Here is a 15,000-nt window from a genome sequence, read left to right on the forward strand (position 1 = left end):
GACTGTCTACATGCAGAGAGTGTCTACATGCAGAGACAGTCTACATGCAGAGACAGTCTACATGCAGAGACAGTCTACATGCAGAGACTGTCTACACGCAGAGACTGTCTACAAGCAGAGAGTGTCTACATGCAGAGACAGTCTACACGCAGACTGTCTACACGCAGAGACTGTCTACACGCAGAGAGTGTGTATATGCAGAGTGTGTCTACATGCAGAGAGTGTCTACACGCAGAGACAGTCTACACGCAGAGACTGTCTACATGCAGAGAGTGTCTACATGCAGACAGTCTACATTCAGAGACAGTCTACACGCAGAGACAGTCTACACGCAGAGACAGTCTACATTCAGAGAGTGTCTACATGCAGAGACAGTCTACACGCAGAGACAGTCTACACGCAGAGACAGTCTACATGCAGAGAGTGTCTACATGCAGAGACTGTCTACACGCAGAGACAGTCTACATTCAGAGAGTGTCTACATGCAGAGACAGTCTACACGCAGAGACAGTCTACACGCAGAGAGTGTGTATATGCAGAGTGTGTCTACATGCAGAGAGTGTCTACATGCAGAGAGTGTCTACACGCAGAGACAGTCTACACGCAGAGAGTGTGTACACGCAGAGACAGTCTACACGCAGAGAGTGTCTACACGCAGAGACAGTCTACACGCAGAGACAGTCTACATTCAGAGAGTGTGTATATGCAGAGAGAGTCTACACGTAGAGACAGTCTACATTCAGAGACAGTCTACACGCAGAGACAGTCTACATTCAGAGACTGTCTACATTCAGAGAGTGTGTATATGCAGAGATTGTCTGCTTTAGTTGATTGCTTCTTAATGTTGTTTATGGCTGACGTTGGAAGTGTACCAGTAGATTCCTCAAATTGAGGAATGATATTGCTGCAGTTTAATGTGCGATGTCTTCTCTGGTTAATTTATTAATTCCTCCAGGTTGATCCACAGCTGCAGTTTTGACTAAAAATCATATTTCATTTCCCGCTCTCATCTGTTTATTTCTGCGAGAAACAGCAGATGTAGCATTTTGTAGATGTTGGTTATGTTGTGAGAATAATTATAGACCTTGTTGAAATTCCGTATTTTTCTGATTTAATTTCCGAACTTACAACATTCGTGGCAGAGGTGACTAAACTTTCATGCGTTTCCTGGTTTGGAATTTCTTATTAAAGAAACATGTCCATCATTCCATTCTGAATGGTAATCTCATAACATACTAATCATCCTGGAATGGCTTCAAGTGACTGCTGGAATGATTGAATTCTGAAATACGGCAAAATAATGTCGCAGTGAGGCTGTCATTCAAAGTCGGGTCTGACAGGAGAATGACCGTGAAGCAGAGAGAGTGAGAATCCCCTCTCATCTGTGTATTAAACCCAGTTATTTTTATCAGTCAGGAGAGGTAAACATCGGATACGGTGATACATTTCCTGCATTAAGTGGTCTGTCTCTTTGCAGGAGCACAGACAGAATGAGGGCTGTTCTTTTGGATTCTCCAAATTGTTTCTCCTCCATATAGCAAATACAGCAGTTTAGTTATCGTACTCTTTCTGTTTTGGTAGAAAATAAAATATTACTATTTTTCCATATTCCTATCCCCTCACCTTTCAACAACATCAGATGGAGTCTGATGTCTGTACTTGAGTTTTAAGTGCTTCTCTGTGCAGGTGTTTCTATAAGTTCATATCCATAGTGTGCTTATTCCATATATGATGTTCTGAGAGGGTGAGACAAAGCTGCTGCTGTCTGAGAGGGAGGGAGGGAGAGAGAGAGAGATAGAGAGAGAGAGGGAGAGAGGGAGGGAGAGATGGAGAGAGAGAGGGAGGGAGAGAGAGAGAGAGAGATAGAGAGAGAGGGAGGGAGGGAGAGATGAGAGAGAGGGAGAGAAGGAGAGAGAGGGAGAGAGAGATAGAGAGAGGGAGAGAGAGATGAGAGAGAGAGGGAGGGAGAGAGGGAGAGAGGGAGGCAGAGAGAGAGGGAGAGAGGGAGGCAGAGGGAGGAAGCTGCAGGCCTGATTGCACCTGACAGCTCCCCTCTCTCTCCCTCTCTCCCCCTCTCTCTCTCTCCCTCCTTCTCTCTCTTTCTCTCTCTATCTCTCTCTCCCTCCCTCTCTCTCCCTCTCCCCTCCCTCTCTCTCTTTCTCTGTCCCTCTCTCCCTCTCCTTCTCTTTCTCTCTCCATCTATCCCTCGCTCTCTCTCTCTCTCCCTCCCTCTCTCTCCCTCTCCCCTCCCTCTCTCTCTTTCTCTGTCCCTCTCTCCCTCTCTCTCTCCCTCTCCTTCTCTTTCTCTCTCCATCTATCCCTCGCTCTCTCTCTCTCCCCCTCTCTCTTTCTTTCTCTCTATCTCTCTCTCCCTCTCTCCATCCCTCTCTCACCCTCTCCCCTCCCTCACTCTCTCTCCCTCTCTCTCTCCCCTGGGTGTGGGTGCTTTTCTGGTGCTTTTGATGCTGCTGTTGATGGCTGTTTATCACCCATTTAAATGCTCCGTTTGCTCTGTTTGCCATAGTGCTGCTGTTGGACTCTCGTTGTGTTTAATTCTGACCTGTGTGCTGCTTGCGTCTAAATCCCATCACAAGATTTAACAATCACACCAAATTTCTGAGTGAATATTAATATAATCACCAAATCTAAAATGTGACATTGTTCCATATACTTTAAAAGCAAATGTGGTGTGTGTTTCCTTAGGATAAAACTCATTCATCTGAAGATACTGCATCTTTAAAATGTGCTGTTCTAGCCCTGTATGTTCCAGGTAGAAAAGCTTGTCAGTGATTCCTGCCCTTGTTCAGGACTATATTCTAGCACCATATGCAAATTCATAAGTAGATTATCACACACATTGATGTAAAACGACAAGTAGTAAAGTCTGAAAAATCAAGGGGTGTTACAGAGTTATTAAACATAGAATTATAACCCAACAGTTTTCCCATAAATAACAGACAATCGCAGTTCACTCCCTTTAGTAATTCAGTCCCTTAGTTTAACTTATTGCATGTCATGTTTCAGTGATTTTATGTTAAAAAATGAAAGCCAAAGCAATTAGCTCTTAACTGCATGTTATTCACTACTCAGAAATGGACCAGAATGCAAAATGCTAACCACAACACAAATCATGTAAAGTTTAATTCTTCTCTGCTTTCTGTTGATATAATGGACTCACACAACCATTCACCAGTCTCTTTATTCTGCTACCCCCTGCTGGCCAGGAGGACCCAGTATTCCTACTCCTATTACCTGTAAGTAAAACACACGGCACCTTGTCTTCAGGAGTTTTGTAGTGTTTTAAAGATGCAGTATCCTTTTTTCAATTCAAACTAAAAAGCATCATACCATTCAGATCATCTGCAAAAGTCTCACATGCTCAGCAGATCCAAACAGAAGCTGCAAGTGGTGTTTGAAAAAAGAATGCTGCACTTGTGTTATGTGTGTGTGCGTGTGTGTGTGTGCATATGTGTGTGCGTGTGTCTGTGTTTGTGGAGGTGTGAGTGTGTGTGTGATTGTGTGTGTGTGTGTGTGATTGTATGTGTATGTGTATGTGTGAGTGTGTGTGTGATTGTGTGTGTGTGTGTGTGTGTGTGTGTGATTGTATGTGCATGTGTGTGAGTGTGTGTGTGTGTGTGATTGTGTGAGTGCATGTGTGTGTGTGAGTGTGTGAGTGAGTGTGTGATTGTGTGTGTGTGTTTGTGGAGGTGTGTGCTCATGTGTCATGCTCATCTCTCCATTTAAACACTTTTCTAAAGCCAGTGTTTCTGAAGGCTGCTGGTGACAGTGGGCCTTTCACAAACACGTCTATATCAGTGATGAAGAGGAGGGATGGAGGCTTAGATATCAGTGATGAAGAGGAGGGATAGAGGGTTCCTTCCATCCTCGTGATGATTTAATATTGCTGAGATCTGCTTTCCGTGCCAGCTGCTCTCTCCAGTGAAGGACTTCCGGAATATGCCCTGCAGGAATATAACCTGTTCAGAACCTAATGGCAGCTAAGGCCATTTCACAACAACCACAGAGTATATTCACTAGCACACAGGATCATTCATAACCACACATTTCAGGTTAGAATCGTCTAAATCAAGACCTGAAATGTGGTATAATATAACTTTCCCCCAATACTTCATTATGCTGTTTTGATGGTTCAATGCAGTTATTAGATGTGTGTTTAGCCTAGCACGTTTAAAAAACCCATGATAAATTAGCCCAAGACCAAATAGCCTATGACAAAATATATTTTCTGTAGACAATTAAAAAGCACTTATTTTGAGCTGTGGGGCTGCAGGAACTGAGAGGAGGTTTTGGAAGCGGAATCGTTTCAGGATGATTATTCTGTAGCTCACGTTGCCGTGCGTCTGTTAACAGCTCATTTACATGCCCTGGTGGGGGGGAATGCCCCATCAGTAGATAATTGCTTTTGTAATTTCACAATTAGCGCTGTCCTCCTGCTGAACACCCATCTGTCGGCTCAAAGACCCGCAGATTTTTAACCCCTGCATAGTTTCTGTGGAGACCCTGTGCCTTGTCAAATTTATAACAATCAGTTGAAAGGTCTTCTCCTGTGATGCAGTGCTAGATACAGGGCTGATTTAGCTTACTTATTCTTATTCAGCTGAACCAGGAAAAGCATAGTCTTAAATGTCCACTGTTACCCGTGGAGGTTAGGGTTAGGGGTAGAGTTAGGGGTCGAGGTAGGGGTAGGGGTAGGGTAGAGTTATGGGTAGGGATAGGGGTAGGGGTAGGGGTAGGGTAGAGTTATGGGTAGGGGTAGGGGTAGGGTAGAGTTATGGGTAGGGGTAGGGGTAGGGGTAGGGTAGAGTTATGGGTAGGGGTAGGGGTAGGGGTAGGGTAGAGTTATGGGTAGGGGTAGGGGTAGGGTAGAGTTATGGGTAGGGGTAGGGGTAGGGGTAGGGGTAGGGTAGAGTTATGGGTAGGGGTAGGGGTAGGGTAGAGTTATGGGTAGGGGTAGAGTTATGGGTAGGGGTAGGGTAGAGTTATGGGTAGGGGTAGGGGTAGGGTAGAGTTATGGGTAGGGGTAGGGGTAGGGGTAGGGTAGAGTTATGGGTAGGGGTAGGGGTAGGGGTAGGGGTAGGGTAGAGTTATGGGTAGGGGTAGGGGTAGGGGTAAGTTAGAGTTAGGGTTTAACTGCACTCTTTCAGGGGAAATATAATGGAAACAGGAGCCTGAGAGTCACCAGGGAGAAAAGGATAGCGGCACAGTTAGATTAAAGAGAGACTCAACCTCGAGCCAATTTACAGCGCCCAGATTCACACCACTTTCGCTCCCACTCACAGAACACAAGGAGGACACATCCGGTCGGGAAATGGCTCCATTTCATTTCTGTCGAAATGAGGCCCTGCGGTTTCTCTCTCGGCAGAGCTGTCCCTGGAGAATGAGAATCACCTTCACAGGGAGCTGAGCTGTTTAAAGTACAGGGGGCCGCAGTCTTGTTACCTCGACGGCGGCGCCAAAATCAGCAGTAAAAGAATTTGGGCTGGGTACTGTGACATGATTCAGGGGATCTGGCAGCTGCAGATTGTCCTGAAAAGTCTCGGCCAATCCACAATATGTATTAGTTTAGCAGAGAAGATATTCTTCTCCTGAGATAGTTAGAAATGGAGACATGAAATTTCTAACATATTTAGGCAATGTTGAAGCAGCTGGGTCTTTATTGAAGCCGTCAGGTTAAGTGACTTTGCTCCAGGGTAAGAGCCCTGCCCTACCTGGGAGTCAAACACACAACCTCACGGTTATAGGCCTATGTCCCTAACCACTGCAGACAATAAAATATAATAAACGTGTGCAGGGTGAAATCGGCTTCTAAGTCGCTCCTGTGAAGGGTCAGTTGTGTTGGTGCTCCGATGGTGTGGAAGTTGGTGATGGGTCAGTTGTGTTGGTGAAGGGTCAGTTGTGTTGGTGCTCTGATGGTGTGGAATTTTTGGGAGTCTGACAGCCTGTCTCTGTCCTTCTCTCTGGCAGAAAGCTGGCGAAGAAACGCAAGGATGCCATCGGGAACACGAGGCAGGAGATGACCCACATGGTGAACTCTCTGGAGCGCACCGGGGCGGAGCAGAGCGTGGTGCACACGGAGGAACCCCACGCCGTCACCTTCAACATGGACTCCCAACACGGACACTTCAACCCCCGCAGTGAGAGAGGGATATCAACAATGAACAGATTACATTTGTTAAACTGAGAGTTTTATTTTTCGTAGAGTGGGGAAAATGGACCTGTCTTTAAATTGTTCCAGCTTTTGTCCTGAAATTAATATCGTCCTAGTAGAGATTAAAGCAGGATCTACCTTCTGGTCTGTCAGAAGGTCAATTCATAGAGATTGGATTGCAGTTCATTGACTGCCCACAAGTTATATAGTGAATTATCTTATACATATTTTATATATAATTATACATTCATTTCTGAATAACTTTACTCTGGTGTTACAATTCAGAAATTCTTCCTTTAATTTATTATGAATGCCATTTCACATTTTTTACTTTTGTAATTAAGTATACATTTTGTTACTTTGTACTTTGTACTTTTTTGTTTTTAAAAATAGCTTTGCGCTTTACACTTGTACACTTTGCAGATATAGCAGTACAAAAAACTAGACTGATATCTGTATAATATCTCTATAATATCTGTCATTATCTTACCATTGCTCAGAAAGGCAGTTAAATCACATTTTAATGCGGAATGGCTGTGAAAATATCCATTAGCACAGGACTCAGAATGTTAGCAGGTGATTGGTATGCTTGTGAGGTTTTCTTCCATAGGAATAGTAATTCTGTGTAATGTATTGTGTTTTATTTAATGATAATGATGACATTAGTGATCTAATCAGTCATCAGAATGCCACACAAGCCTGGTAATTCTGCTACATCTGGTTTATAGAAGATGACCTCACATAGTAACAGGACAATGACCTTACATAGTAACAGGAAGATGACCTCACATAGTAACAGGACAATGACCTTACATAGTAACAGGAAGATAACCTCACATGATTACAGGAAATTACCTTTTACATGGTAGGAGGAAATGACCTTGCAATTTTTATTTTCCCACAGTGCCCAGTGATCCTCTTGTACCGACTGCTGTGCTAGGTGAGGACATAGGTCCCGAAATTTCCCAGCATGCATTGTTAGCAATGGGAGTCTCCTAGAATTTTGCTTCCTGGTATCTGTGAGTGGTCAGAAATCTCCCGCAAATCAGCTATCTGCCCATTAGGCAGAAGTAAAGTTTAGAAATTTAGATTATCCTATCACAATTGGCAAACAATCATGAATTGAGCCTCACACAGAACTTCTTACTGAAGTCTTTAGTTCTGATGTTCATACAGAACTGTCCCAGGGCTCCAGTGGGAGACTAGATCATCTGGAGCAGTGGGTTTTATTTAATCTAATTCGGGGGCCCCTAGAACTCTGAAGTGCACTTGGTTGTTGTGTCATGTTTTTGTTGAGTTGTGTCGTGATGTGTTTCTTTGTGTTGGGTCATGAAGTGATGTATTTCTTTGTGTTGGGTGGTGTTGGGTTGCATTAGGTTGTGTTGGGTGGTGTTGGGAGTCGTTGGGTGGTGTTGGGTGGTGGTGGATGATTTTGGGTATTGTTGGGTGGTGTTGGGTGGTTTTTGGTGGTGGTGGGTTGTGTTGGTTTGTGTTTAGTGTTGTTGTATTAGGTTGTGTTGGCTGATGTTAGATATCATTGGGTGGTATTAGTTGGTGTTTGGTGGTGTTGGGTTGTATTAGGTTGTGTTGGGTGGTGTTGGGTTGTATTGGGTGGTATTAGTTGGTGTTTGGTGGTGTTTGGTGGTGTTGGGTTGTGTTGGGTGGTGTTGGGTTGTGAATGGTACAGTTGTGTAGGCCCCGCCTCATTTTGTCTCTTCTCTTTCTCTTCCCATGCATCTCCTCTGCAGTGCCCATCACTGGTGAGTCTGTACAGGGACTTAAAGCTGAACCCCACCAGAACCCCACCAGAACCCCACCAGAACCCCACCAGAACTAACCTCAGAGGCTCAGGCACTGCTGCCAGCCATTCTTGTCAAATCATTTTTAGAGAAAGGCTCAGAACTGCATCATTTTTAAATGATTTATCTCTATAATCTGAGGGGTTTTAATTATTAATGCAGAAGATTTACTACATTTTGTATTCATCCCAGTGCCATCTGCACTACTGTTTGGAGATAATGCTGCCAGAAATGTCAATATTTACTAAATAAGTCCTGCAGTCTTTGCTGTGGTTACAGGGACAGGGATTTTGGGGCGTGAAGTGTGTTCATGCTCCCAGCTCTACTGGGTTTACGTTTATGATTACAATATGATGAGGTTGGGTTTGTGTTCAACTGGTTGTGGCAAAGAGAGGAGCCACTCACATTACTGAAAGAGTTTAAAACATGGAGCTGCTAATGTGTCATGAACTTCATCAGAACCAGTAAATGACCGTTCTAAGTTGCTGTTGGATCACTGTATTATTTTCCTTTCTTTGCATAATTATAATAATGGAAACGTGACTCTTCTGTTTAAAGGTGTCTTATAATCAGCAGCAAAGATAATGTGTGTACTGTATGAGAAGGAGCTTGACGTGTGTAAACGCTTGTGTTGGTTCCCAGTTCGTTTGACCCGATTAGTCCAGGAGGTTTGTTTCTCTGATGTTCTACTGTAATTTCCTGAATTGAAACCGAATTGTCTTCAGCCTACCCTACCCAGCCTGGTGTAAAATCCAGCTATAAACAGCTTACCAGCTTCTTCAGAATCTAGCTTTATCTGGCTGAACCATGTTGAGTATGGAGCTGATCTGAACTGGTCAACCAGCGGTTTCAAAACCTAGCTTGAGTTGTGTTCTTCAGCAGGGATAGCCCGGTAGAGAGTCCAGTTCAGCTGCTAACGCGCTAACGTGCTAACCCCCTCGCAGACGAGCCCCACCCGGTCTCGGCCGAGTCCAGCCGGCTCCTGGACCTGCCGCGGTACCACTGCGAGGGAACGGAGTCTCCGTACCAGACGGGCCAGCTGCACCCCGCCATCCGCGTGGCCGACCTGCTGCAGCACATCACCCTCATGAAGACCTCCGACAGCTACGGCTTCAAGGAGGAGTACGAGGTCAGCCTGCTGAGAAAGCCACGCTACTGTACTACAGGGGCGCTAGCATCACCTGTTCCTCTACCATGGGGGGGCTAGCGCTGAGCTAGCTATCCTACTGTACTACAGGGGCGCCAGCATCACCTGTTCCTGTACCATGGGAGGGCTAGCGCTGAGCTAGCTATCCTACTGTACTACAGGGGCGCTAGCATCACCTGTTCCTGTACCATGGGAGGGCTAGCACTGAGCTAGCTATCCTACTGTACTACAGAGGCGCTAGCATCACCTGTTCCTGTGCCATGGGAGGGCTAGCGCTGAGCTAGCTATCCTACTGTACTACAGGGGCGCTAGCATCACCTGTTCCTGTACCATGGGAGGGCTAGCGCTGAGCTAGCTATCCTACTGTACTACAGGGGCGCTAGCATCACCTGTTCCTCTACCATGGGAGGGCTAGCACTGAGCTAGCTATCCTACTGTACTACAGAGGCGCTAGCATCACCTGTTCCTCTACCATGGGAGGGCTAGCGCCGAGCTAGCTATCCTACTGTACTACAGGGGCGCTAGCATCACCTGTTCCTGTACCATGGGAGGGCTAGCGCTGAGCTAGCTATCCTACTGTACTACAGAGGCGCTAGCATCACCTGTTCCTGTACCATGGGAGGGCTAGCGCTGAGCTAGCTATCCTACAGTACTACAGAGGCGCTAGCATCACCTGTTCCTGTACCATGGGGGGGCTAGCGCTGAGCTAGCTATCCTACTGTACTACAGAGGCGCTAGCATTACCTGTACCCCTACCATGGGAGGGCTAGCGCTGAGCTAGCTATCCTACTGCACTACAGAGGCACTAGCATCACCTGTTCCTCTACCATGGGAGGGCTAGCGCTGAGCTAGCTATCCTACTGTACTACAGGGAAGCTAGCTATGCTACACTGATACTGTACTATAGGAGTGCTATTGCTGAGTTATCTATGTACAGTGATACTACAGGGAAGCTAGCTATGCTACACTGATACTGTACTATAGGAGTGCTATTGCTGAGTTATCTATGTACAGTGATACTACAGGGAAGCTAGCTATGCTACACTGATACTGTACTATAGGAGTGCTATTGCTGAGCTAGCTATGTACAGTGATACTCCAAAGGAGCCAGCCATGCTACTGTACTACAGTACTGCACTGAGTGAGATATGCCACTGCACTATAAATGCCCTAGCACTGAGCTAGCAATGCTACTGCATTACAGAAAGGCTCACTTCTCTCTCCTGGTTTGTAGTTTTCTGTGTTTGTATAGTGGCTTTGTGTGACGTTTCTCTCTCCTGGTTTGTAGAGTTTTTTTGAAGGCCAGTCGGCTTCCTGGGATGTGGCCAAAAAGGACCAGAACAGAACCAAGAATCGCTACGGAAACATCATCGCATGTAAGGCCTCTGTTTCCATCGGCTGTGTGTGGTACTTCGTGCTCGATGGAGTAACGAATTTAAACAAATGTTACCTGCAAATTTTTATTTCTTTTTCTTCTTTTTTTTGATTCTCACACAACATTTTTTGTTAATTTCAGCAACCGCCGACCTCGTGATGTTGTGTAAGTATCGAAAAAAGTAGCAGTTGCTTAAATTCGTAACTCAAAGGTCAAAGGGGATGTCGGCGAGACCGAATGCTCCCTGGAATCTGACCGCTTTCATGCCGTGAATCAGTAGAGTGAACATCTTATTGATTCACACACAGAAATAACTCTGCTTCTCTGTAGCTGCAGAATTAATTTTCATTTACTTTACAGTGAGGTCATGTGACCTTTGCCGCACTTTGATTGACAGGCGTTTTCACTTTTCAGACGACCACTCCAGAGTGATCCTGCAGCCAATGCCCGATGACCCTTCCTCCGACTACATCAACGCCAACTACATCGATGTGAGTGTGCGTCCGTGCGTCTGTCCGCCCGTCCGTGCGTCTGTCTGCCTGCCCCCCCCCCCCCCCCCTCAGGGCGGGGCTTGCGTGGGTGTTGTGCATGGTTCATGAGCGATTTTGACTCCAGCTTTTCTTCCTTATTCTCACTGACATTGTTTTGCTTTCTTTCACCCCGCCTGTGGTTTGGGGGCGTAGATTTGGCTGTACAGGGATGTAAGTATCACAGCATAGGATCTTCTCCCTCCCTCCCTCCCTCCCTCCCTCCCTCTCTCCCTCTCTCCCTCTCTCCCTCTCCCACCCTCGCTCTGCTGCTCATTGCTCATCTGTATAGAACTGCATGCCATTCTCATCCCTTTATTTTTCTCCATCCTTTCATGTGCTTCTTTGCTCCTTGGTTTGATTGGTCTGTGCATGTGTGCGTCACCAGCATGCTGCTGTGCTGGAAGCTCATTGGTTGTTCTCCGTTTCCATGACTGCACTGCAGGACTTTGCTCCTCCCTGCCCTTCCTGTTTCCTGTAGCTGCAGTGGACTGGGGGTTACAGAGAATTCAGGATTACTGAGGACAGATAATTCAGGATTACTAAAGACAGATAATTCAGGATTACTAAAGACAGATAATTCAGGATTACTAAAGACAGATAATTCAGGATTACTAAATACAGATCATTTTGGATTACTGAATACAGATAATTCAGGATGACTAAATACAGAGAATTTAGGATTACTGAGTATAGAGAATTCAGGATTACTGAATACAGATTATTCAGGATTACTAAATACAGATAATTCAGGATTGCTAAATACAGAGAATACAGGATTACCAAATACACAGAATTCAGCATTACTAAATATAGATAATTCAGCATTACTGAGTGCAGAGAATTCAGGATTACTGAATATAGCGAATTCAGGATTACTAAATATAGACAATTTAGGATTAACGAGTGAAGATAATTCAGGAGTACAGAAAATTCAAGATTACAAAATGTAAAGAATTCAGGATTTCTGAAATACTCAGTGAGCACTTTATTAGATATATTTTAGATTTATTAATTATTCTGCTGCTGTAGCCTATCCACTTAGAGGTTTGACACATTGTGTGTTCAGAGATGCTCTTCTGCTTACCACTGTTGTTATTTGCATTACTGTCACCTTCTTGTCAGCTTTGACCAGTCTGGCCCTTCTTCTCTGACCTCTCTCATTAACAAAGCGTTTCTGCAAAACTGCTTGGTTACTGGATGGTTTTTGTTTTTCGCACCATTCTCTGCAAACTCTAGAGACTGTTGTGCGTGAAAACCCCAGGAGATCAGCAGTTTCTGAGATACTCAATCCAACCTGTCTGGCACCAACAATCATTCCACGGTCAAAGTCACTTAGATCACATTTCTTCCCTATTCTGGCATTTGGTCTGAAAAACAGCTGAACAGCTTGACCATGTCCGCATGATTTTATCTGCCATAGTTGCTGCCACATGATTGGCTGATTAAATATGCACAGGTCTACCTAATAAAGTGATCATTGAGTGTATATCTGGGGTTTAGTTTTTTTTTCAGCAGATTATGGGACTGAGCAACAAAAGTGCAGTAGGCTACTGTGCAAAATGATTTGGGATGTGTAAAATGTGAAGTGAAGAGGCTCTTTCAGAAATAATTAAATTAAACATTTATTTTCTTCTTTTCCAGGGATATCAGAGGCCAAGTCATTACATTGCCACTCAAGGTAAGAAAATAAGACATCAGAACAGAAATATTCCTCTCTGTCTTTCTTATGAGATAAGTATTTTCGGAGAGATGTTTAATTTTGACAATAAAATCAAAGAAGCCACATAAAAATGTGTGTATTAAGATCCCAGATGAAAGACTGCTGGCTATCCTTCCTTTACCTGGGAGTCAGGTGTGTTCACCCTCCCTTTACCTGGGAGTCAGGAGTGTTCACCCTCCCTTTACCTGGGAGTCAGGTGTGTTCACCCTCCCTTTACCTGGGAGTCAGGTGTGTTCACCCTCCCTTTACCTGGGAGTCAGGTGTGATCACCCTCCCTTTACCTGGGAGTCAGGTGTGTTCACCCTCCCTTTACCTGGGAGTCAGGTGTGTTCACCCTCCCTTTACCTGGGAGTCAGGTGTGTTCACCCTCCCTTTACCTGGGAGTCAGGTGTGTTCACCCTCCCTTTACCTGGGAGTCAGGTGTGTTCACCCTCCCTTTACCTGGGAGTCAGGTGTGAAGACCGTCTGGCCAATCAGTAACACTAATTATTCATCTTATTACCTGGGAAAAAGAAAACGTGGGCCAGATTTGGATTTGAGGTCCAGATTGGATGACTGCTGTTTTAGACTGACATCCCTGTGCTGTGTGATCCCTCTCTGCACTGTGACCCCTCTCTGCAGGCCCCGTGCATGAGACCGTCTACGACTTCTGGAGGATGGTGTGGCAGGAGCAGTCCGCCTGCGTCGTCATGGTGACCAACCTGGTGGAAGTTGGGCGGGTACGCTGATCGAGCACTCTGCCTCTGTACTTCCTGTGGAGACAGGAAGCAGGAAGCAGGACAGCATAATGCCGAGGGTCCTCCTTTCCTCCCTTACTTGAGTGAAGGAAACAAGGATACATTTCTCTATTTTTGGGGCACACCCAAATCTAACACCAAACAGCTGAACTGGATATATCTCTGAAACTGTGAAACAGTTTTTATATTTCTATTTAATTTACACACTGTGATGCCAGACAAGAGACAATTTAAACTACATTTCTCTGTGGATTATGTCAGTTGTTATGACAGTTTATAAAATTTGTTCTCAGATGGCTAAAACTAAAATTCATAGGTTCAGTCTGGAAGATGAATACAGTGCATTTACCCAGCTCAAGCAAATTAATGATATTTTTAGTATTTATTATTATTATTAGTCAGTAATGACTCATGACATGTTATAATATTGTAATATATAGTTATACTGATTACCTGTGCTACTGGTGAAGTGCTATAAGTACTGATTACCTGTGCTACTGGTGAAGTGCTATAAGTACTGATTACCTGTGCTACAGGTGAAGTGCTATAAGTACTGATTACCTGTGCTACTGGTGAAGTGCTATAAGTACTGATTACCTGTGCTACTGGTGAAGTGCTATAAGTACTGATTACCTGTGCTGCAGGTGAAGTGCTATAAGTACTGATTACCTGTGCTACTGGTGAAGTGCTATAAGTACTGATTACCTGTGCTGCAGGTGAAGTGCTATAAGTACTGATTACCTGTGCTACAGGTGAAGTGCTATAAGTACTGATTACCTGTGCTGCAGGTGAAGTGCTATAAGTACTGATTACCTGTCCTACAGGTGAAGTGCTATAAGTACTGGCCGGATGACGCTGAGCTGTATGGGGACTTCAAGGTGACCTTCATGGAGGTGGAGCCACTGGCTGAGTACGTGGTCCGGACGTTCACCCTGGAGCGGGTACGCCAAGAGCTGAGCTGCATGTGTTGTGTTGTATGTGTGTGTTGTGTTGTATGTGTTGTGTTGTGTTGTATGTGTTGTGTTGTATGTGTTGTGTTGTGTTGTATGTGTCGTGTGGTATGTGTTGTATGTGTTGTATGTGTCGTGTTGTGTTGTGTTGTATGTGTTGTATGTGTTGTGTTGTGTTGTATGTGTCGTGTGGTATGTGTTGTATGTGTTGTATGTGTTGTATGTGTCGTGTTGTATGTGTTGTATGTGTTGTGTTGTGTTGTATGTGTTGTATGTGTTGTGTTGTATGTGTTGTGTTTTATGTGTTGTATGTGTTGTATGTGTTGTATGTGTTGTGTTGTGTTGTATGTGTTGTGTTGTATGTGTTGTATGTGTGTGTTGTGTTATGTTGTGTCGTGTTGTATGTGTTGTGTTGTGTTGTATGTGTTGTATGTGTTGTGTTGTGTTGTATGTGTTGTATGTGTTGTGTTGTATGTTGTTTTATGTGTTGTATGTGTTGTGTTGTATGTGTTGTATGTGTTGTGTTGTATGTGTTGTATGTGTCGTGTGGTATGTGTTGTGTGTCGTGTGGTA

The 15,000-nt window shown here is 44.7% G+C and overlaps 1 protein-coding gene across 1 annotated transcript in view; it reads left to right on the plus strand.

Moving 5' to 3' along the window:
* Window positions 1-15,000, plus strand: part of LOC133134104 (receptor-type tyrosine-protein phosphatase kappa-like) — a 166,758-nt gene that overhangs the window by 135,930 nt on the left and 15,828 nt on the right. Inside the window, exons 15-25 of the mRNA XM_061250528.1 lie at window positions 3,225-3,254; window positions 5,986-6,155; window positions 7,074-7,109; window positions 7,918-7,929; window positions 8,913-9,097; window positions 10,404-10,491; window positions 10,905-10,981; window positions 11,174-11,191; window positions 12,662-12,698; window positions 13,362-13,459; window positions 14,302-14,418. Of these exons, the coding sequence (XP_061106512.1) occupies window positions 3,225-3,254; window positions 5,986-6,155; window positions 7,074-7,109; window positions 7,918-7,929; window positions 8,913-9,097; window positions 10,404-10,491; window positions 10,905-10,981; window positions 11,174-11,191; window positions 12,662-12,698; window positions 13,362-13,459; window positions 14,302-14,418 (868 nt within the window). The remainder of the gene's footprint in view (window positions 1-3,224; window positions 3,255-5,985; window positions 6,156-7,073; window positions 7,110-7,917; window positions 7,930-8,912; window positions 9,098-10,403; window positions 10,492-10,904; window positions 10,982-11,173; window positions 11,192-12,661; window positions 12,699-13,361; window positions 13,460-14,301; window positions 14,419-15,000) is intronic.

This window comes from Conger conger, chromosome 1 (genome assembly GCF_963514075.1).
Source record: "Conger conger chromosome 1, fConCon1.1, whole genome shotgun sequence".
NCBI lineage: Eukaryota > Metazoa > Chordata > Actinopteri > Anguilliformes > Congridae > Conger > Conger conger.